This window comes from Caloenas nicobarica, chromosome 22, assembly GCF_036013445.1.
Source record: "Caloenas nicobarica isolate bCalNic1 chromosome 22, bCalNic1.hap1, whole genome shotgun sequence".
NCBI lineage: Eukaryota > Metazoa > Chordata > Aves > Columbiformes > Columbidae > Caloenas > Caloenas nicobarica.
In genome coordinates this window covers 5040782-5056728 of record NC_088266.1, presented here as the reverse complement: position 1 = coordinate 5056728, position 15947 = coordinate 5040782, and the positions used below count along the sequence as shown (strand labels likewise).

The 15947-nt window shown below is 51.1% G+C and overlaps 1 protein-coding gene across 7 annotated transcripts in view; it reads right to left on the bottom strand.

Moving 5' to 3' along the window:
* The window catches only part of SAMD11 (sterile alpha motif domain containing 11), a 139328-nt gene that overhangs the window by 21686 nt on the left and 101695 nt on the right, over positions 1–15947 (bottom strand). For all 7 annotated transcript variants that reach the window (XM_065650040.1, XM_065650038.1, XM_065650036.1 and 4 more), the window contains 3 exons: positions 13207–13299; positions 6724–6888; positions 1975–2122 (listed from right to left, as the gene is read on the bottom strand). In XM_065650040.1, coding sequence (XP_065506112.1) covers positions 1975–2122; positions 6724–6888; positions 13207–13299 — 406 coding nt within the window. The remainder of the gene's footprint in view (positions 1–1974; positions 2123–6723; positions 6889–13206; positions 13300–15947) is intronic.

The window sequence follows — 15947 nt, the reverse complement described above, 5'->3', positions numbered from 1 at the left end:
CTTCTGAGAAAGGAGATGCCATAAATCTACCTACAGTTTGCCTATGTACGTGAGCCAGCTTCCTCCATTGCCTCCTCCTCCTCTCTCAGTGCCTACCTGAACCTTTTAAAATTTCTGTATCTTCATAATAAAGGTGCACAGAGCATGCTTTGATTTACCCTGCTGACAAAGACAATGGGAGACAAGTACAAACCGAAGGCTAAGAGCAACAGGGAGAATGGAACGGAGAAATTAACCCATGCACTGCTTTACAATCCACGGCCACGGTTTCCCCTAACATACCCAAAAATGCCTGTGGTGCTTTGGCGAAACAGCAAGAAACAGTTTGCATGTGACAGCTCCAAGCAGGCCATTTCTGAGCAGGAGCAGAGCCTTAGTGACACCCAGGTGGCTGCAGAGCTCTGGGAGAAATAATGACTGCGTGAACTAACGTCAAGCAGACTTACCCAGTCACGACTATGGGCCACAGCTGCAGCTCCCTGTTTCCCAGCAGGACTCCCCATCTCTGCTAACTGAGGATTATCACACCTGAGAGCCTGGCCAGGGCAGCAGGCCACCCAGAGCCAGCTCTCTCCCCCCCATAACTGGGGAACACCAGCCCTAAATCCAGTCCTCTGCTTCGACATCCAGATAACACCCTTTTCCCAAATGATTTAAGGCTTCCTGGCCCAGCCCAGCTCCGCTACCTAGAACATCTGCCCGGCAGCAGCAAGTACCTCTGGATTTCATGTATATCTAATTCATTTTCAGTCTGCCCCTCTGATGTGCAGCACCTCCCCACAAGAAACCTCCACCCTTCCGTACGTGCCTTTTCGGCCAGGCCTCCGGCTGGCCTGGCACTTCTCCAGGCCACACATAGCTGGAGAAATGTTCCCGATGACTGGCTACACTGAAACTCGTCTATCTCTGCATTCCTCACAGGTCTGCCTACAATCCACAAGGACTGGGGTTGGATTTTATTAGGTGGGTTAGCCAAAGTACACCCTGTGGGTTTACCAGGTCTTCCCAGCCCCTAAACGTTGCAAACCTATTGATCAGAAAGAAGGAAAAACACAGGATCTCCAGGGCTGTAAATGGGGGGGCAGAAATTACTCTAAACCCAACACATACATGTGCCTGCTACAGAACTAATATTGCAGCCTGCTGCCTGCCCCCACCCCGAGATTAAAGCCAAAAAAGTCTGGATACTGGAGCCTTTCACGGCTTGTCTGGTAACTCAGAGGGTCTTTGCATCCCCACGGCTGCCAGGCCCTCTCCCGCCTCTGCTATCCTTGTCAGAAATGCGCACAGCTTTAATTTAATATCCTTCTGAAGTTCTTGATTGCAGAGGGAATGGCTTGTGGCACAGAGCAAGATAAATGAGATAGAATTTCCTGGGGTGGCGGGGGGGAGGGAAATCAGCTTTCCAGCACTCCTATCCACGAAAAAGAGAAGCCCTGCCTCCTTGTTACTCAAAAAATAAAATTTCTTCTCTTTCTATTCCATTCTAGAGCATTTGTTCTCTCTCATTATCTAGGAATGTGATAAAATGCAAACTTAAACATCCTAACTTGCTCTGTGCCAAAGAACAGGTCAGAGTCCAGCATCCACTCTGGAGACCCAGGGCAGAATGGGGATGGTTCCCACCAGCCAGTCGCTGGATGTGAGCACGTTGTGTGCACCAGCACGAATCGCCTCCCTCTGCACAGAGACATCCCCGCATGTGGCAGGTGTGCATGCAAAACCACACTTTTGCACCTGCATAATGCCCAGGAGCGTGAACGCCTGAGGAGACGTTAACACATCACCTGGGCAAATAAAACCTGCCCACCCTCAGGGGACCCTTACAGCACCCCTGCACACCCTTCCCTGGCTCTGAGGGTGCACATGCCCGAGCCCCCCGAGCCCCCGCGGCTGCAGCAAACCCCGCCCCGGGGCGGGGGCGATTCGCGGCCGGCCCTTCCCCGTCCCCCTGCGGAGCCGCCCCCGCGGTACCTCTCGGGGAAGTGGGTGTCCCTGTGCTGGGGGAGGCCCTGCTTCCTCCGCTGGCTGGAAGAGTTGCTGGCCGAGGGGATGTGCGCTTCCATCGCGCCGGGGTTGCGCGCTGCCGCCGCCGCCACCTCTTGCCGCGCCCGGAGGAGATCTGGGGAGAGGGAAGGGATGAGCTGCTGCCCGGTACGGGCCCCGACACCGCACCCCCGGACCCCCGGCAGCACCCACCGCCTGCCGTCCGCCGCGGGGATGCTCCGGCTCCCCGCCCGCAGCCGCGCAACGCAGCCCCCGGGCGGGAGCGCTGCTCCGGGGCTGCTCCCGGCTCCCCGCGGGCGACAGGGCTGCTCCGGGGCTGCTCCCGGCCCGGCCCGGCCCTCCCCGCAACCCCTCGGGCGACAGCCTGCTCCTCGCTCCCCGCGGGGCGGACCGGCTGCCAAGCGGCGGGGGAGCGCGGCCGGTCCCGCGGCGGCCCCGGGAACTCACCCGGCAGAGCGGGCTCGGAGCGGGCTCGGGATCCGCCTCCGCCGCCAAGGGAGTTTGGCAGCGGAGGAAATTGTGCAACTACGGGAGGGGGTGGATTGCTGTTTAATTGCCTTCCTGTTGGAGGGAGGGAAGGAAGGAGGGAGGGAGGGAAGAAGGGAGGGAAGGATGGATGGATGGGGAGAGACAAAAAGGAGAGGGAGGTACCTCCCCGGTCCCCGAGCAGACCCGCAGCAGCACCTGCCCCGGCTCCGCTGGCCCCTCGCTGGGCACCGCCGGTTTCAGGTGGCCTCCCCGGGGGCTGCAGGGCTTGCTGCTGGTCAGCGCTCTGTGCCCGGGACCCCCGGCAGGGCAGCATCTGCCCCCCAAAACCCCGGCCCAGCATCTCCCACTGCTGCCAAAAGCAGGGGATGGACGGGGGGCCGTGCCCCTTGGCAGGGAGCACCCATCACTGCTACCAGGTACAGCCTAGCAGGGGGGCCGCAGCACTGCAGAGCACCGAGGGCTGTTTTCCTAAACATGGTGACCCCCCCACCAGCCACCCAGAGCCGGGGGGATGCCATGGGCCAAGCCTGGGCAAGGGGTGACACCTGGGCAAAGGGTGACACTTGGCCCCGGCAGGTCTGCACCTGCCTAGCACAGCTCTGCCATAGGAAAGGGAAGGGCTGGGCCACGGAGCAGATGAGGATGGGGTGCAGAAAGGGGCCCCTTCCATCCCGAGGCAAACCACTTTCATCAGCCCATCGGCTGCAGGTCAGAAAGAAACGCAGCCCTTATGAAACCCAGCCCTGCACCAATAGCCCCGAGATGTGCCCAACCCAGCGTGAGCTTCACCGATCACTCGATAAAATATTTTGGTGATGGTCAGGGCTGAAGCCCTCTGGTGGGACTGCAAGCTGGGGTGAAAATGCTTACACAGCTGCTGGTTTTGCTGGCAATAAGAAGGACATCGGTACCTGAATGTTTCTAGCCACATTCATACACACACAATGCCTGTCCCCACATCCCCAACTGAGCGGACAAACATTAAAATGACATACAATTTTAACTGCGAAAGTACGTAAGAAATAGTGAAACAACAAGCCCCATCAGATCACATAAAAAGCCTAGAGAATTCTCTGAGCCAGGGACCATGCACCTTCAATGTTTATAAATTAATTATCTGAAAAACCCAGGTCACTCCTTATTGCCACAGCGCCTGTAATTTAGCAGTCTGGCACGCGGCCAGTTCCAGAAGCCGCATTGATCCCGAATGACCGCAAAGCCCCCCCCGCACACCCTCTCCTTCTTCCCTCCCCTCCTTCCCTCCCCTGCACCCCTACCCCTTGCGCGGCCCCCCCCCAAGAATCTGTTATTCACAATCCTGCACTCTGACAGTTGGGAAATCAGATTGATTGACAGTGGGACGCTGGCGGATGGAGGTTCCAGGCACGGAGACAGACTGAATTCAGAATGTGGGATGAATGCCACTGGGGGAATGGGGGTGGAGGAGGGGGGTTGAAAAGCAATTAAAAAAAAAAGATTTCTAAATTATTAACATTTTTTAAATTATTTATGTTATTGGTGCCTCCACGTGAGCCCGCAGATAAACTGCGCTTTGTACCGGCACTAATAATTTATAGCCCAACCAGAGCCCTGTGGTGTGGAGACAATCCAAAATACATGAAGTTTTGTCTTGTCAATGTTACACGAAAGAGTCTGTTTGTGCAGACCCCTTCTCCCCGCTGCCCACCCCAAAACCCCAGTGTGACCCCTCACCTAACAAATGCTGACGAGACAATTTAATCATAATCATAAAAAATACGTCAGGCTTTTAATGTAATGAGCTACTTTGCTCATTAGGCGGGGGGAGCAGGGGGCGACGCCAGCTGTTCCGCAGCACACGCTGCCTGCACGGACACGTTCCGCATGTCCAGCATCACCGGTACCCGGGATCAGGGCTCTGTCACGACTGTCACAACACTGGCACACCTAATGCATTTTGTGCTGAATATATGCTCTGCTGTATTCAACATGCTCTACACAGACCTGCATGTCACGGTCGAATATTTGCACATCTGCACATTACCCTTTTGTGCACGGTGCATGTTAGATACCGTCCTCCCGTGTACTGTGCTTGTGTTCATGGCATGTATGTGCGGAAATTCCAGCTTTATGGCGCATGGCTTTGCCCTGGACCTGTGTATCAGGCTCGCAAGAGCTCTGCATCTCTGTGAATGTCTGGGACAGCTGAACACCACGCACAGAAGCATGTGCCATGCTCACTACAGTGTGCCTCAGCGCAGGTTTACGCCATGCCCCTGCTGATAAGCAAATCCTTACTCCATAGAGCAAGGAATCGCCTTCTTGCCCCCAGAGAAGCCAATCAAATCAAACAGAGTGGAAAAGCAGACAGCCTCTTCATTAACCTAACAAGGAGCCCTGGGGATTTACGCTCTAGACCAGATATTCTCCTCCAGCTCTTGCTGGATGCTTCGCCAATGTTGCTAGTGCTCCTTCCCTGGAAGACGCAGGCAGGTACGTGCCAGCCCTCTGCACTCTGGGTAAGAACCAGCACAGGGGCTACAGATTCTTGCATAGCATGGCTTTTCCATGAGGCTTCGCCCCTCTGCTTCCAAGACTGGAACAGCATCACCTCTTCCATCTCCCTGGCTTTGCCTGATCCAGACAGCTGAGTTTCTTCCCTCACCCCTCCCTGCTGCATCGAAGGACTCGGGTACAACGCAGGGCTTTCCTCCAGACCAAACCGAGCCAGCGCCAGCACGCTGTGACCCCGAGAGGGACAGTGAAGTGTCCCTGGGCTGAGGAACCTCCAGCCTGGGCAGGGATGCTGGTGGGTCCCGCGCTCTGCCCAGCAGCTCCCAGGGCAGAACCAGTATCAGCTTAGTGCCCTCTTTAGGCACAGAGCAGGATGCTGCAGCCAGGCTGGATTTAGCCTGATTCCTCCACAACCGAGGCAAAACCTACCAGCAATCCTTCAGTTCATGCGGGACCCATTAGATCCTGGTTCTGCAGGACCTTTATCCCCTCAGGACACCACGCCGGCCCCAAAGGCAGCAGCACTGGACAATGCTAGCAGTTAATGAGGAAGCTGCTTCAAGACCAGGTTTTAGATATTCCTCTCCTTGCATTAACATAACGTACACGCGCCAGACTCCTTTTAAAGAGCAGAATGGCAGCATCTTCCCTTGAACACAGATACAGGTGCAGAAATACTCCTGTGCTGCTGAAGCCTAGAAACAGCAGACAGGCAGGTACAGAGGCACGATCTGCTCTGCACACAACAGGCCCTAAATAAAGAAGGGCTGGGAGGTCCCTCAGCTATCGCTAATGCCCAGCTCAACCCGAGACCCACACCATGCTGGGAAGGTCTGAAAATAATTTCTTAGCGCTGGCAGCTGAGACCTGCAATGTTCTTATTGCAATATTCTCAGGAAAACATCACCAAGTGAGTATACGCTGGATAGAGAAGTAGTTCTCTCCCTTTCAGCAACCCTTTTCCTCGCTTTTCTACAGCAGATCTAGTTCTGGCTACTGATCATTCTTTGGTGACGTAAACATAATTGTTTTCAATAGATGATGCCATGGATGAACCGGTCCCAGTGACTTCAGCATTTGCCCGCTAAGCTGTCTTCACTGCAACTCAGCTCCATCTCCATATTTTAATTGTCCGTAAAATCATAAGACATCTAATTCTCATTAAGGTGAAAGGTCTTAAACATCAGTTTGTGCTACGTTTGTGCATAGCAACTATTCACAAACTTTCTCAACCTAGCAATATCAGTGCTTAACTAAATCCTGCAACATCATCTTGCCGTTTCAGATCCCATCGCTAAATGGCAGGAGCGTCTGGCGCTGCCTACATCTCACAACCCCCCTGCATTACGCAAAAACTCATTCCCCTTGCTCCGTACTATGACCGAAAGACTTACAATAGAGATTCTGAATATTCAGATCGACACAAACTCTTGAAACAACGGAAGAAAAGGATTCCCCTTCACCGCCATTGCAAAACACACAGCAGTAGAGTTGCAGCTAATAGATTCCAGTAAACAAATGCACCGCCCGCAGAGACAGCTACGGAAGGTATTAGCATTTATAGACAGTGGGAGAAACAGCCTGTAACACCACCTGTATTCGTTGCACGATAAACATGCACCATTGCAACCCATAAATCCTCCTCACATGCACGCAGGACTTAGGGACATCTTACAAGCCTTATACCGAACGGCAAAGTGAGCCCCTTCTTCTCCTGTTTGTAAGAGCCCGTACCTCCGTGGCTGGGCACGGCCATGCTGTTGGCCAGCTGGTAGAGACGTTGCTGCTGCTGCTCTTCAAACGTGCTGTGTTCGTTCAGCGCCGACATCATGCGTCTATAGTGCTCTTCTGGGGTCATCTGAGTCACCGAGTCCTCGAGCAGAGGCGTGTGGGAGTTTTCTGAGGAAGAGAAAGATTTGGGTTTTTTTTTTTCAGAGAGAAATACAGTAGAAAAATCACATAAGTATAGAGAGACAGTGCAAAAGAAAGGGAAGTAGAGGGATATTAGCGCAATTTCCCACAACTCTGTAGCGCACCCACTGAACCCGACGTACCAAGCTGCCGGATGCAGCTGTCCTTGTGCTCCGAGATGTACCTTTATATGCGGTCATGACACACCTACAACTTGATAAACCTTCGAACATACGCACACTTATATACAGGAGAGTCTACAGCATCAGTCGCCAACACCCAAGACTCATGAACATTTTTTTCCCCTGAAGCAACAAACATTATAATAACACAAAATTGCCAGCAAGCTCTCTACCTCCAAGGTGGCAAAGAGGACAGGCAGGATGAAAGAGTTCACTGAGTTCTCATCCTTTCACCTTAGGGAACGTTGAGTTCTTTTTTTCAACTATTAATAACACCTGATCAGACAGACGCACACCTCTTCCCCTCGCCTTTCTGAGCACCCCCAAGGACACCACGATCCAAGAGATGCTCCAGCACGACGCTGACAACCCCCCACACAGCCGTGACAGTCCCCCTGCCCAGCTCTTGGAGGGAAGTCACAAAAGCAGGTTGTTTCAGACCTGTACATATGGCTAAGCACCCTGAGGCCATTGAAACTCCACCCCACACACCTACCTCTGCATCTTCCTGGAATAACCACACAGCCCAGGAGGGAGGAAGGCCCTGCCTGCTCCCTGGGATCCCAGTCCAGCACTCAGGGAGATAAAACCACAGAGGCTTCGTGTTTACTGTAAGCAGAACTCAGAGTAATTACCATTCTCCGCCTTGGCGGTAGCTGCTCTAACACTATTTTATCTTGGATCTTCCCCACAGGCAAAACCTCTTCATTACTGGGAGAGGAACTCCCAGTAACAATCTCAACGGGCAGAAGGGAGGGAGGGGGTGGGAAGGGCTCCCCCGAGACCACCGCTGAGTTCAGTGCACCACGAGACCACCCCACCGTGTGCCCCAGATTCGTGCTCCTGCACCCACCTCATTTCACAGAGCCCCTCAGGGCTCATGGCAGGTGACTCTGCTGCCAGACTGGCTCCGAAGTCAAGGGGGTGGCTCTGAGCACAGGACACTTTGCACCAGTGTCACCGCTGTGACAAATATGTCGGTGTTGGACACCTTGCTGGGAAAAGAGCTGCGGATCTCAGGTGAGAGGAAGGCCCTATAGCTATTCAGGAAAGAGCTTGTAGCAAAGAAATACAGTCCAAGAGATGGTATCTGTAAAACATGCCCTGCCACAAAAGCTCAGGGACTGGATCACTTCTGCCTTGGCCAGAATGAGAGACCATTAGCAGCAAGCGCTGTCTGCCACCAAATCATTACACAACATACAGGGGCTCAGATTTTGGGGATGCAACCTCCACATGTTGTAGTGAAACCACCTCCCCCTGCAAAACATGGAGGGGCTAATAATAATATTAAATAATAATAACTAAATAATAATTAATAATAATTAAAGGGTCTGAGCTGCACAAAGTTTCAATAAAAAAGGGTTGCACCACCAGCTCCCAAGGCGCTCTTCATCTGCAAAAGCAGTCCCCCCACAGCTCAGGTCAGACGTCCAGTTCCGAAAGGATTCTCGCTCAGCACAGCGATTTGTGGCTGTATCTACAACCACTGATCTCTACAAGCATCTCCATCTCGGGGACCACAGGTTTCCTGCATTGATCACAGGTTCACGGCCTGGCTCAAGCTGCTACAGCAAGGAGCTGGTCCCCACCCTGCGCTCTGTGCATCGCACTTTGAAGCCAAATTCGAAAAAAGAGGCTGTACAAGACAACAGCCACACCATGCCGGCTCCCTCCCACTCCCAAACCTGCCAGACACCGTGGAAGGAGCAGGGAGGTGGGGGCAGAATTCCCTTCCATGTCCCCATCCCGCCAGGTCGCTCTGCGGGACAGATTCAACATCCTCCGCTCTCTTGCCGCTGCTGCCGCCTCCCCCAGGAACGCAGAACTGTTTCAGTTCCCTTCTGATGCTCTTAACCAAAGGTCTAAGGAGCAAAGCTGCATGCCACAGACCCGATTTAGAAAAACACAGATTTCCCCCCCACCCCCCGAGCTGTGTCATTAGGGAAAAAAGGGAGGGGGAAGGGGATTTAATAACACTTAATTACCATAAACTCTATCCGATCAGGCGCAGAGCAGATTTCAGGTGCACAGGGAGGGGGAAAGAATGAGGGTGGCAAGGGGAGGCTAAGAGGAAGGAGGAGTCTAGGGAAAGGCTGGATTTCCACACTTAAAACTTGGAAGATTTCACATGACTCAGCCAGCGATAATTCCAGCTCTGCTGCAGCTTTACTGTCTGCTTTTGTCATTACCAGGGGGTAATGCGGGAGACTGATCTCGCCAAATCTCTTCCAGCCGCCAGGTGTGAAACGGACTCTGGCACAGGGAGGCACAGCCCAGGAGGCATCTGCTGGGCTTCTCGCTCTCCAGCATCCCTCCCTGTCCGCCCCAGCCAAGGGGAACACACCTCTCGCCACTCCACAAGCACTGCAGGGTCCCCATGGCAGCAGCCACAGGGAATTTGGGCTCCCACCAGATGCAAGTTCTCTGCTCAGCCTGAAGGGACACGTCATTGCTGCACAACCTTTTATTAGGCTCATCCTTCCCAAGCAACCCCAGACAAGCCAGGAGCTCCCAGCCTGTCTCCTCTCCTTTGCTACAACAAACCCATGACAGGCTGAGGTTCCCTTCACCAAATCACAGTAACAGCTCAAGGAACCTGCTGCAAAAGCATCTCACCCCAAGTTCAAAGCCAGATCTTGGTAGCTGTAGGGTCTGTGTTGCCTGAGCTGCCACTTGCCAGGGTAGAGAGGACCCGTGCCCAATCCCACCACATCCAGCAGCATGGATTTGGGGGACAGTGAAGGTCTTAGCAAGAATGGGGCCAAACATTGTGTCTTCGTTTGGCCTAACTGGACAGCTGCCAAAGCAATCAACATATGGATATCCCCCCAAAATGAAGAACGAATTGACAGAGGCTGGATCTGAATTGCTCAGCTTTAGTCCAGGCTCCAGTTCTGGTCTACTTCATTCACCAAAGATGCAGTAAGATTTTGTTTTGTTTTAAACGATCTACAATAGCAAAGGAAAGAGAATGGCAGAAGGAGCAGCACATGAGCTCATCAGCCCACCCCAGGGGGTGAGCACAACATTGTTCCCTACGTGTGTTTTCCAGCACTTAGTCCAGCCTAGTTTCAAATCTTCCCAAACGACGAGGCTTCTACCAGATTTATTTTTCAGCAGTTCAAAGAGGAATCAAAATACTCTCACTGATTTTTCTCTTTTTGCGGTCGTTCGGTTTTATTTCATGTCTTGAGGTATCGGAGAAGCAGATCTCCAGATACGCTGTTGCTGCAGGAGTGAGGATTTTTACTTGGAGAATTGTCTCCCGGGGAGAAAGCTTCCTCCGTGACCTGCCAGCACAGCCCTCGCTCCGAGCCTCTGATATGCTCACATTTCCATATTAGACGCGAGAACGTTCTGCTCTGTTTGACAGCAGCGCCGGCGCGGCCCTGTTTCCACCGAGATAGGGCTCTCTTTTGATCTGCGGTGCGCACACGGCGAGCGCTGGGAAGGGGGAAGGGAAGGGACTGCTTCCCCGCTGGAAGGGTTTCCAGCCCTACAGGTGTTTTTTCACTCACTCGGAGAGAGGCAGTGATTTACTTGGCTGCCTCCGTTCTCCTCGCCTTGTCAGCAGCACGAGATGTGCCGCGGGCCCGGAGTCACTTCTCTTCAAAAGCCTGTTGGAGAGACGATGCAGCTGTGCCCCGAGCAAGAGCTGCGCCCAGGGCCAGCGGGTGACAGGAGAGGGGGACAGTCCCCACCTTGGGCTGCGAAGCACCGCAGAGAGTGCCAAAGGCAGAGGAGGACCGGCACCGGCACAGGGCACGTCACTGGAGGGCTTCACGGGCTACGAAACACCAATGGGTTCCTTGTTTCCCTTTCCACTCCTAAATCACAAACTGCACTCCCAGCATCTGGGTTCCAGCCAAGCTTGGGGCTCGGGCACCATCTCACACTTTACAGCACGAGTTCCCAAATCCCAGGCAAACAGCTGCTAAGGTCCATTGTGTCTAAAAATGGCTTGTCACACAACGTGGATCCTTCCATTTCCAACCAGCTCCTTGCTATAGAGCTGGGAACACGGGGATCGTTTCCACTGGCTATAGCCCCTCCTTGGACCCCTTTTCACAGCAGGGAGTGGGGAGATAAAGGCCCCAAAATCACAAAAGTCTCTGCCCCTATTCAGCCCCTCGCTGTTCCGATGGGATTCTAACATCGGCACAGCCCAGGCTTAAAATGCTGCCACAGTGTCGGAGAGAACAGGGGTTCCCCAGTCGTCTAGTATAATAAAACACAGGTAACATGGGAGACTAGTAAAAGGCTCAGCTCAGAATTTCCATTCTGTCTTACACTCTTTTAAAGGGCAGGGAAGGCTTTCTGAGAAAAAAGTGGGAGTGGAAAACGAAAGTCTGCTTTTATTCAGGGCTTCTTAGGAACCCCCCTCTTAATGAGCTGGGGGAATCCCTGAGTCATTCAGACTTGAGGAGCAGGATTTAGGTCTTAAGTGCATACTGCAAAGCCAAGTTTAACTGCCTCACACAGCACTCAACCCACCCAAGGAAACAAAAATAGTGGGAAGGCCAAAGGAAAGAAATGGAATGGGGTCATTCGACCCTGCTGCTCCCATGGTAAAAACAGCCTTTTGTGCAAGTTCAGCCACTTTATCAGGGTGAAACCAAACTCAACACTTTGCTTTCAGATGGCTTGATTAAAGTTTAGCCTGTTCTCAGCCAGGCCACATCGGTTGCTGTTACCTGGGTGCAGTTCTTAAGCATGTCTTGGAATGACAAAGGATACAGACTCAGCAGAAACAGCAAAGATGACAGCAGGTGGATCAAGTGTGTTAGAGGAGTCTCACACCCTTATATAACAAACGCGTTTCAAAATCCATAGAAGCATCCTCATGGAACTTACCTGCACATCTACTAGGAACATTTCAAGGATAACAGAAATAGGGCAGAAGAAAAAAATCCAGGAAAACAGGTAGAGTAGCAGTATACAGGCTTCCTCTTTACATATTTCAGAAAAGCCCAGTAAAAAGCTAAGGCTTGTATTAAAGAGTTAACAGGCAGGAGAGGGTTACGTGAAAGAAAAGATTTAATATGTTCTTAGGCAGTTTTAGCAATATTACATTAAGTGACACTAGGATTCAACACCTCCTCAGAGTATGCTGCCTTTCAATTCATAATTTGGAGACAAGGAGTCAAGAAGAGTCAATATACAGGAACATTATGTGAAATTAGGATGCAGAACATGTCCCTATAATGTACCTTTATATAACGTAATATAAGGTACGTAGTTTAAGAAGGCCTCAGGTCAACCTGCTGCAAAAGTCCCTTTGGAGATTCCCTGGATTAGTTATTGAGAATATACACCTGGAAAAGCCTCAGCTGCTGGACTCCAAACCCATGAAACAGGATCTAGCTTCGGACAACTAGTCTGCTTTTATTTTTTAAATTTTTTTTAATGGCCAAAAAGTTCAGGTTAAGCACAGTGATTCAGATGGGTATTACTGACAGCTAATTAGTTTGAACTTAACAACAAAGCTCTTAAGTGAACGGCCTGCAAAACCTCATTTATGCAACCTTGATACAAACTCATTAACTGCAGGCTCCATTACCCACTCCACTTTGCCAGCCGTAAAAAAAGTTTAAAAATCATGTTTACGGGAAAGAACCATGAGACAAATCAGGAGATTAAAAAAAAATAAAGCCCTAAAATGAGAAACCTTCTGCAGATTCCATCTCTACAGGAATAGTGTCATAAATGCATGCGAAAGGACTAGGCAGCCTTATTCTCCCTGCCAGGCTTCTTTTTTTCCCTTTAAAGGAACAGATACCAGCATGATAAGCCTGTGTGTATCTTTAATATAAAAAACGTAATCAAGACATTCTCCCTGAGAAGTAGAAACACCCCTAAAACCCACCTCAAAAGCTGCAGCTTGCTTTTTTTTTTTTAATCATAAAACAATTATTCTAATCAAGCGGCAATCCCTTTCTCGCACTGCAAGCCTCCCTGCGATGAGATAAAGCCCAATGCGCAGCATGCACCCTCCGAGCGGATCCTCCAGCTCCCGCAGCACAGCCCCTTGCAACCCTCCCTCCTTAATTTCAATTAAGTTCCACTCTTAAGAAAGGAGAAGAAAGGGGAAGGGGAAGGGGGAGGGAGAAGCGGCACTTACCCTTTGGGGACTCACTTCTGGCTTTCTTGCTTTCTAAAGGACACTCACTGCTGCTGTTGGGAGAACATACTCTTCTCTTGCCTAAAATTTCATCTAGAAGAGAGATGAGAAACCTGAGTATCAAATAAGGTTGTACTTTCCTCTTTGCAAAAGCAACCAGAGAGACTTTGGTATTTTGCTTCTCTCTCTCTCGCACACACAGACACACGCACACGTATTACAGGCAGAGGGGAAAAAAAATGAAAGTAAGAAAAATCATCATCTTGAGAGCCTTGATCTGCTTTCCTAATCACGCAGTCCAAAAGCACATAATGACTATTCACACACTGATCAATGCAACATTTTAAAGCTATAAATTCTGAATCCAGTTGATTTCCTTACTGAGTTTCATCATTTGTTCTGTTGCCTTTTGTCCCCTTGGTGTTTCCACTCCTTTCATGCCCTGATGCAAAGCAAGTGGGGGAGAGAAAGGGGAGGAAAAAAACAACACAAAAAAAAAGCACAACAGATCTCTGAATCTTCCTACCACAGTATCTCTCTCTCTCTCTCTCTCTCTCAATCTCCCCCCCTTCCTTTCCCCCCCTCCTCCTTCAAAACCTCAAGGTCCTCAGCAATCTTCCCCCTCTAGATTGTACGGAAACACTCAAGCCTTTTGCATTACTGCAGCCCTACAAACCAACACAAAATATCTAATATACAATTACAGCGTCCCCGAACAGATTTAAAATCAATATCCTCCCATAATAATGCTGGGGAAACTGAAAGCATGATGTTGCATATGGGCAGGAAGGAAGAGACTGTTTGTCACTGCAAGCATCAAATTCTCATCTATCAAGGGCTTGTTAAAGATGCAGCATCTTAAAAAAAAAAATCTCACAAACAAGCACCATATTTGAGTAAGTGTACGCTGCATCTGCCTGTGAGTCAACATGTATGCAAAGCTTCTGCAATTTGCCCAAAGTGTGTTGGTTAAGAAAGATTACAAATCCCCTCGGTGCTATTTGTAAGAACAACAAAATTATTTATGTTCCAGGGGATGTTTTAAGCCAAGCAACTGTTCCTCAGAGTCAGAATCACTCCACGTTACTTCGAATTCAGCCAAGCAAGCCCAGGTTCCTGCCCTGGCACTGCATTTATCAGGAGATGCAGAGCACAGATGCCCCCGGCAGAGCCTGCTCGGCGCTGCCTTTCTGCACAGAGCAATTCTGGAACGCTGCAAAGTTACGAGTGGCATTTCAAGGTTTTAAAGAGCGCAAGCTGACTCCGATCTTATCTTGCCACGACCCTGTCACCCAGCCCGTTAACAAAACTGGCACTCAGAGACAACTGCAGAGGCTTCGCAACCATCCACGACCAACAGCAAAGTAAATACAAGAGTATTTGTTGTATACAACTGGCAGTTGGAGAGCAGATGGGAAAGGACCGAGTCAGCCAGCGACAGCAACCGAGTTTCCTCAGCCTTTCACATTCCAGCTGTTGACTCAGCCTTCCAATACAACTTGAATTTTATCAAGCCTCCTGCCTCAGTTTACCCTTTTAGTAACTTCTCCAAAGCCACAAGGAGCACCAGCTTGCCAAGCCACCATCAAAGCTAGGAAGTACCTGGCCACCCAGCACAAACAGAGTCACAAGTTCCCTCCCCACGGAACTCTTCATTCTTCATGTTGATTTTCCTGGAAATGTTAGTCTGATGCTGCAAACCCTCAGCGCTGGAGGCCAAATCATATATCCCCCTCAGAAGTGTTCCCATCCGGGATTTGTGGCTTTGAAACAACAAAGTCCCGTCGCTCTGCTCACCCCTCCCAGCCTGGGCAGGAGGCAGCAAAGTCCACCAGGGCTTGTTCTTATGTACATCAGGCAGAAAAGACTCCATGGAAAAGAAACAGTGACAGAAGCACCAGTTCCATGTGACAGCACTTAGAATATGAGCAGTAAAGATTCCTTGATTTCACAGCTCTGCCAAGGCACCTCGCTACCCTCCTATCGCTCCTTCTCTCCTGCGATTCCACTCCCACCCCACGCACCCATCTGCCGGCAGACGTTGGCTCTGACTCCACCATCCCTGCTCTTCCCAGACACGTCAGCGAGTTCCATCGCGCTCCCAGCCGGCTGCACTTCTGCAGGGAAAGACCAAGATCGCGCAGTAACTCTGAAACGGCACCGGTTCCACCAGACCCAAGCCCCAGCCACCTCCAAAACACCCACTTTTGGGCACAAACGGGAGCGTGGCATGCCACGGGGAAAGGTCCCACGTGCCTTTCAGTTGAGACTTGAACTTGGCCCTCCAGAGAGATCCCACATTAGTGCATTGATCTCTAGGACGATCTGCAGCATTTTCATTCCAGCATCTCAGGTTCACGTTGTACCACAGCACCAAATCCCACACGCTGAGTTTGTATTTAGGTTGGCCTGCGGCAGTTTTTATGGCAGTCAGATCGCAGAATGAAAATTTTCCTTTTTCTCCCCGCCCCCCCTTCATTTAAGGCAAAGTCCTGGGATATGTTAGAAACCACCTCTGCACCCAGAGGTGTGGGGACTAAATCAACAAGATATTACAGTAAGCAAGGAAAAGGGAATAATTATCATCAGTAGCCAGTGTTGAGGATCAAAGGTCTAACAATCCACCCCAAATTTACTGAGTCAGTGGGAGAGCACAAGACTGAATATCAATCGTTTGAATTCCAGCCCAGTGTTATAAGAAGTCGCACACCCCCCTCAGCTTTCTTGGCTGCAAAGCGGGG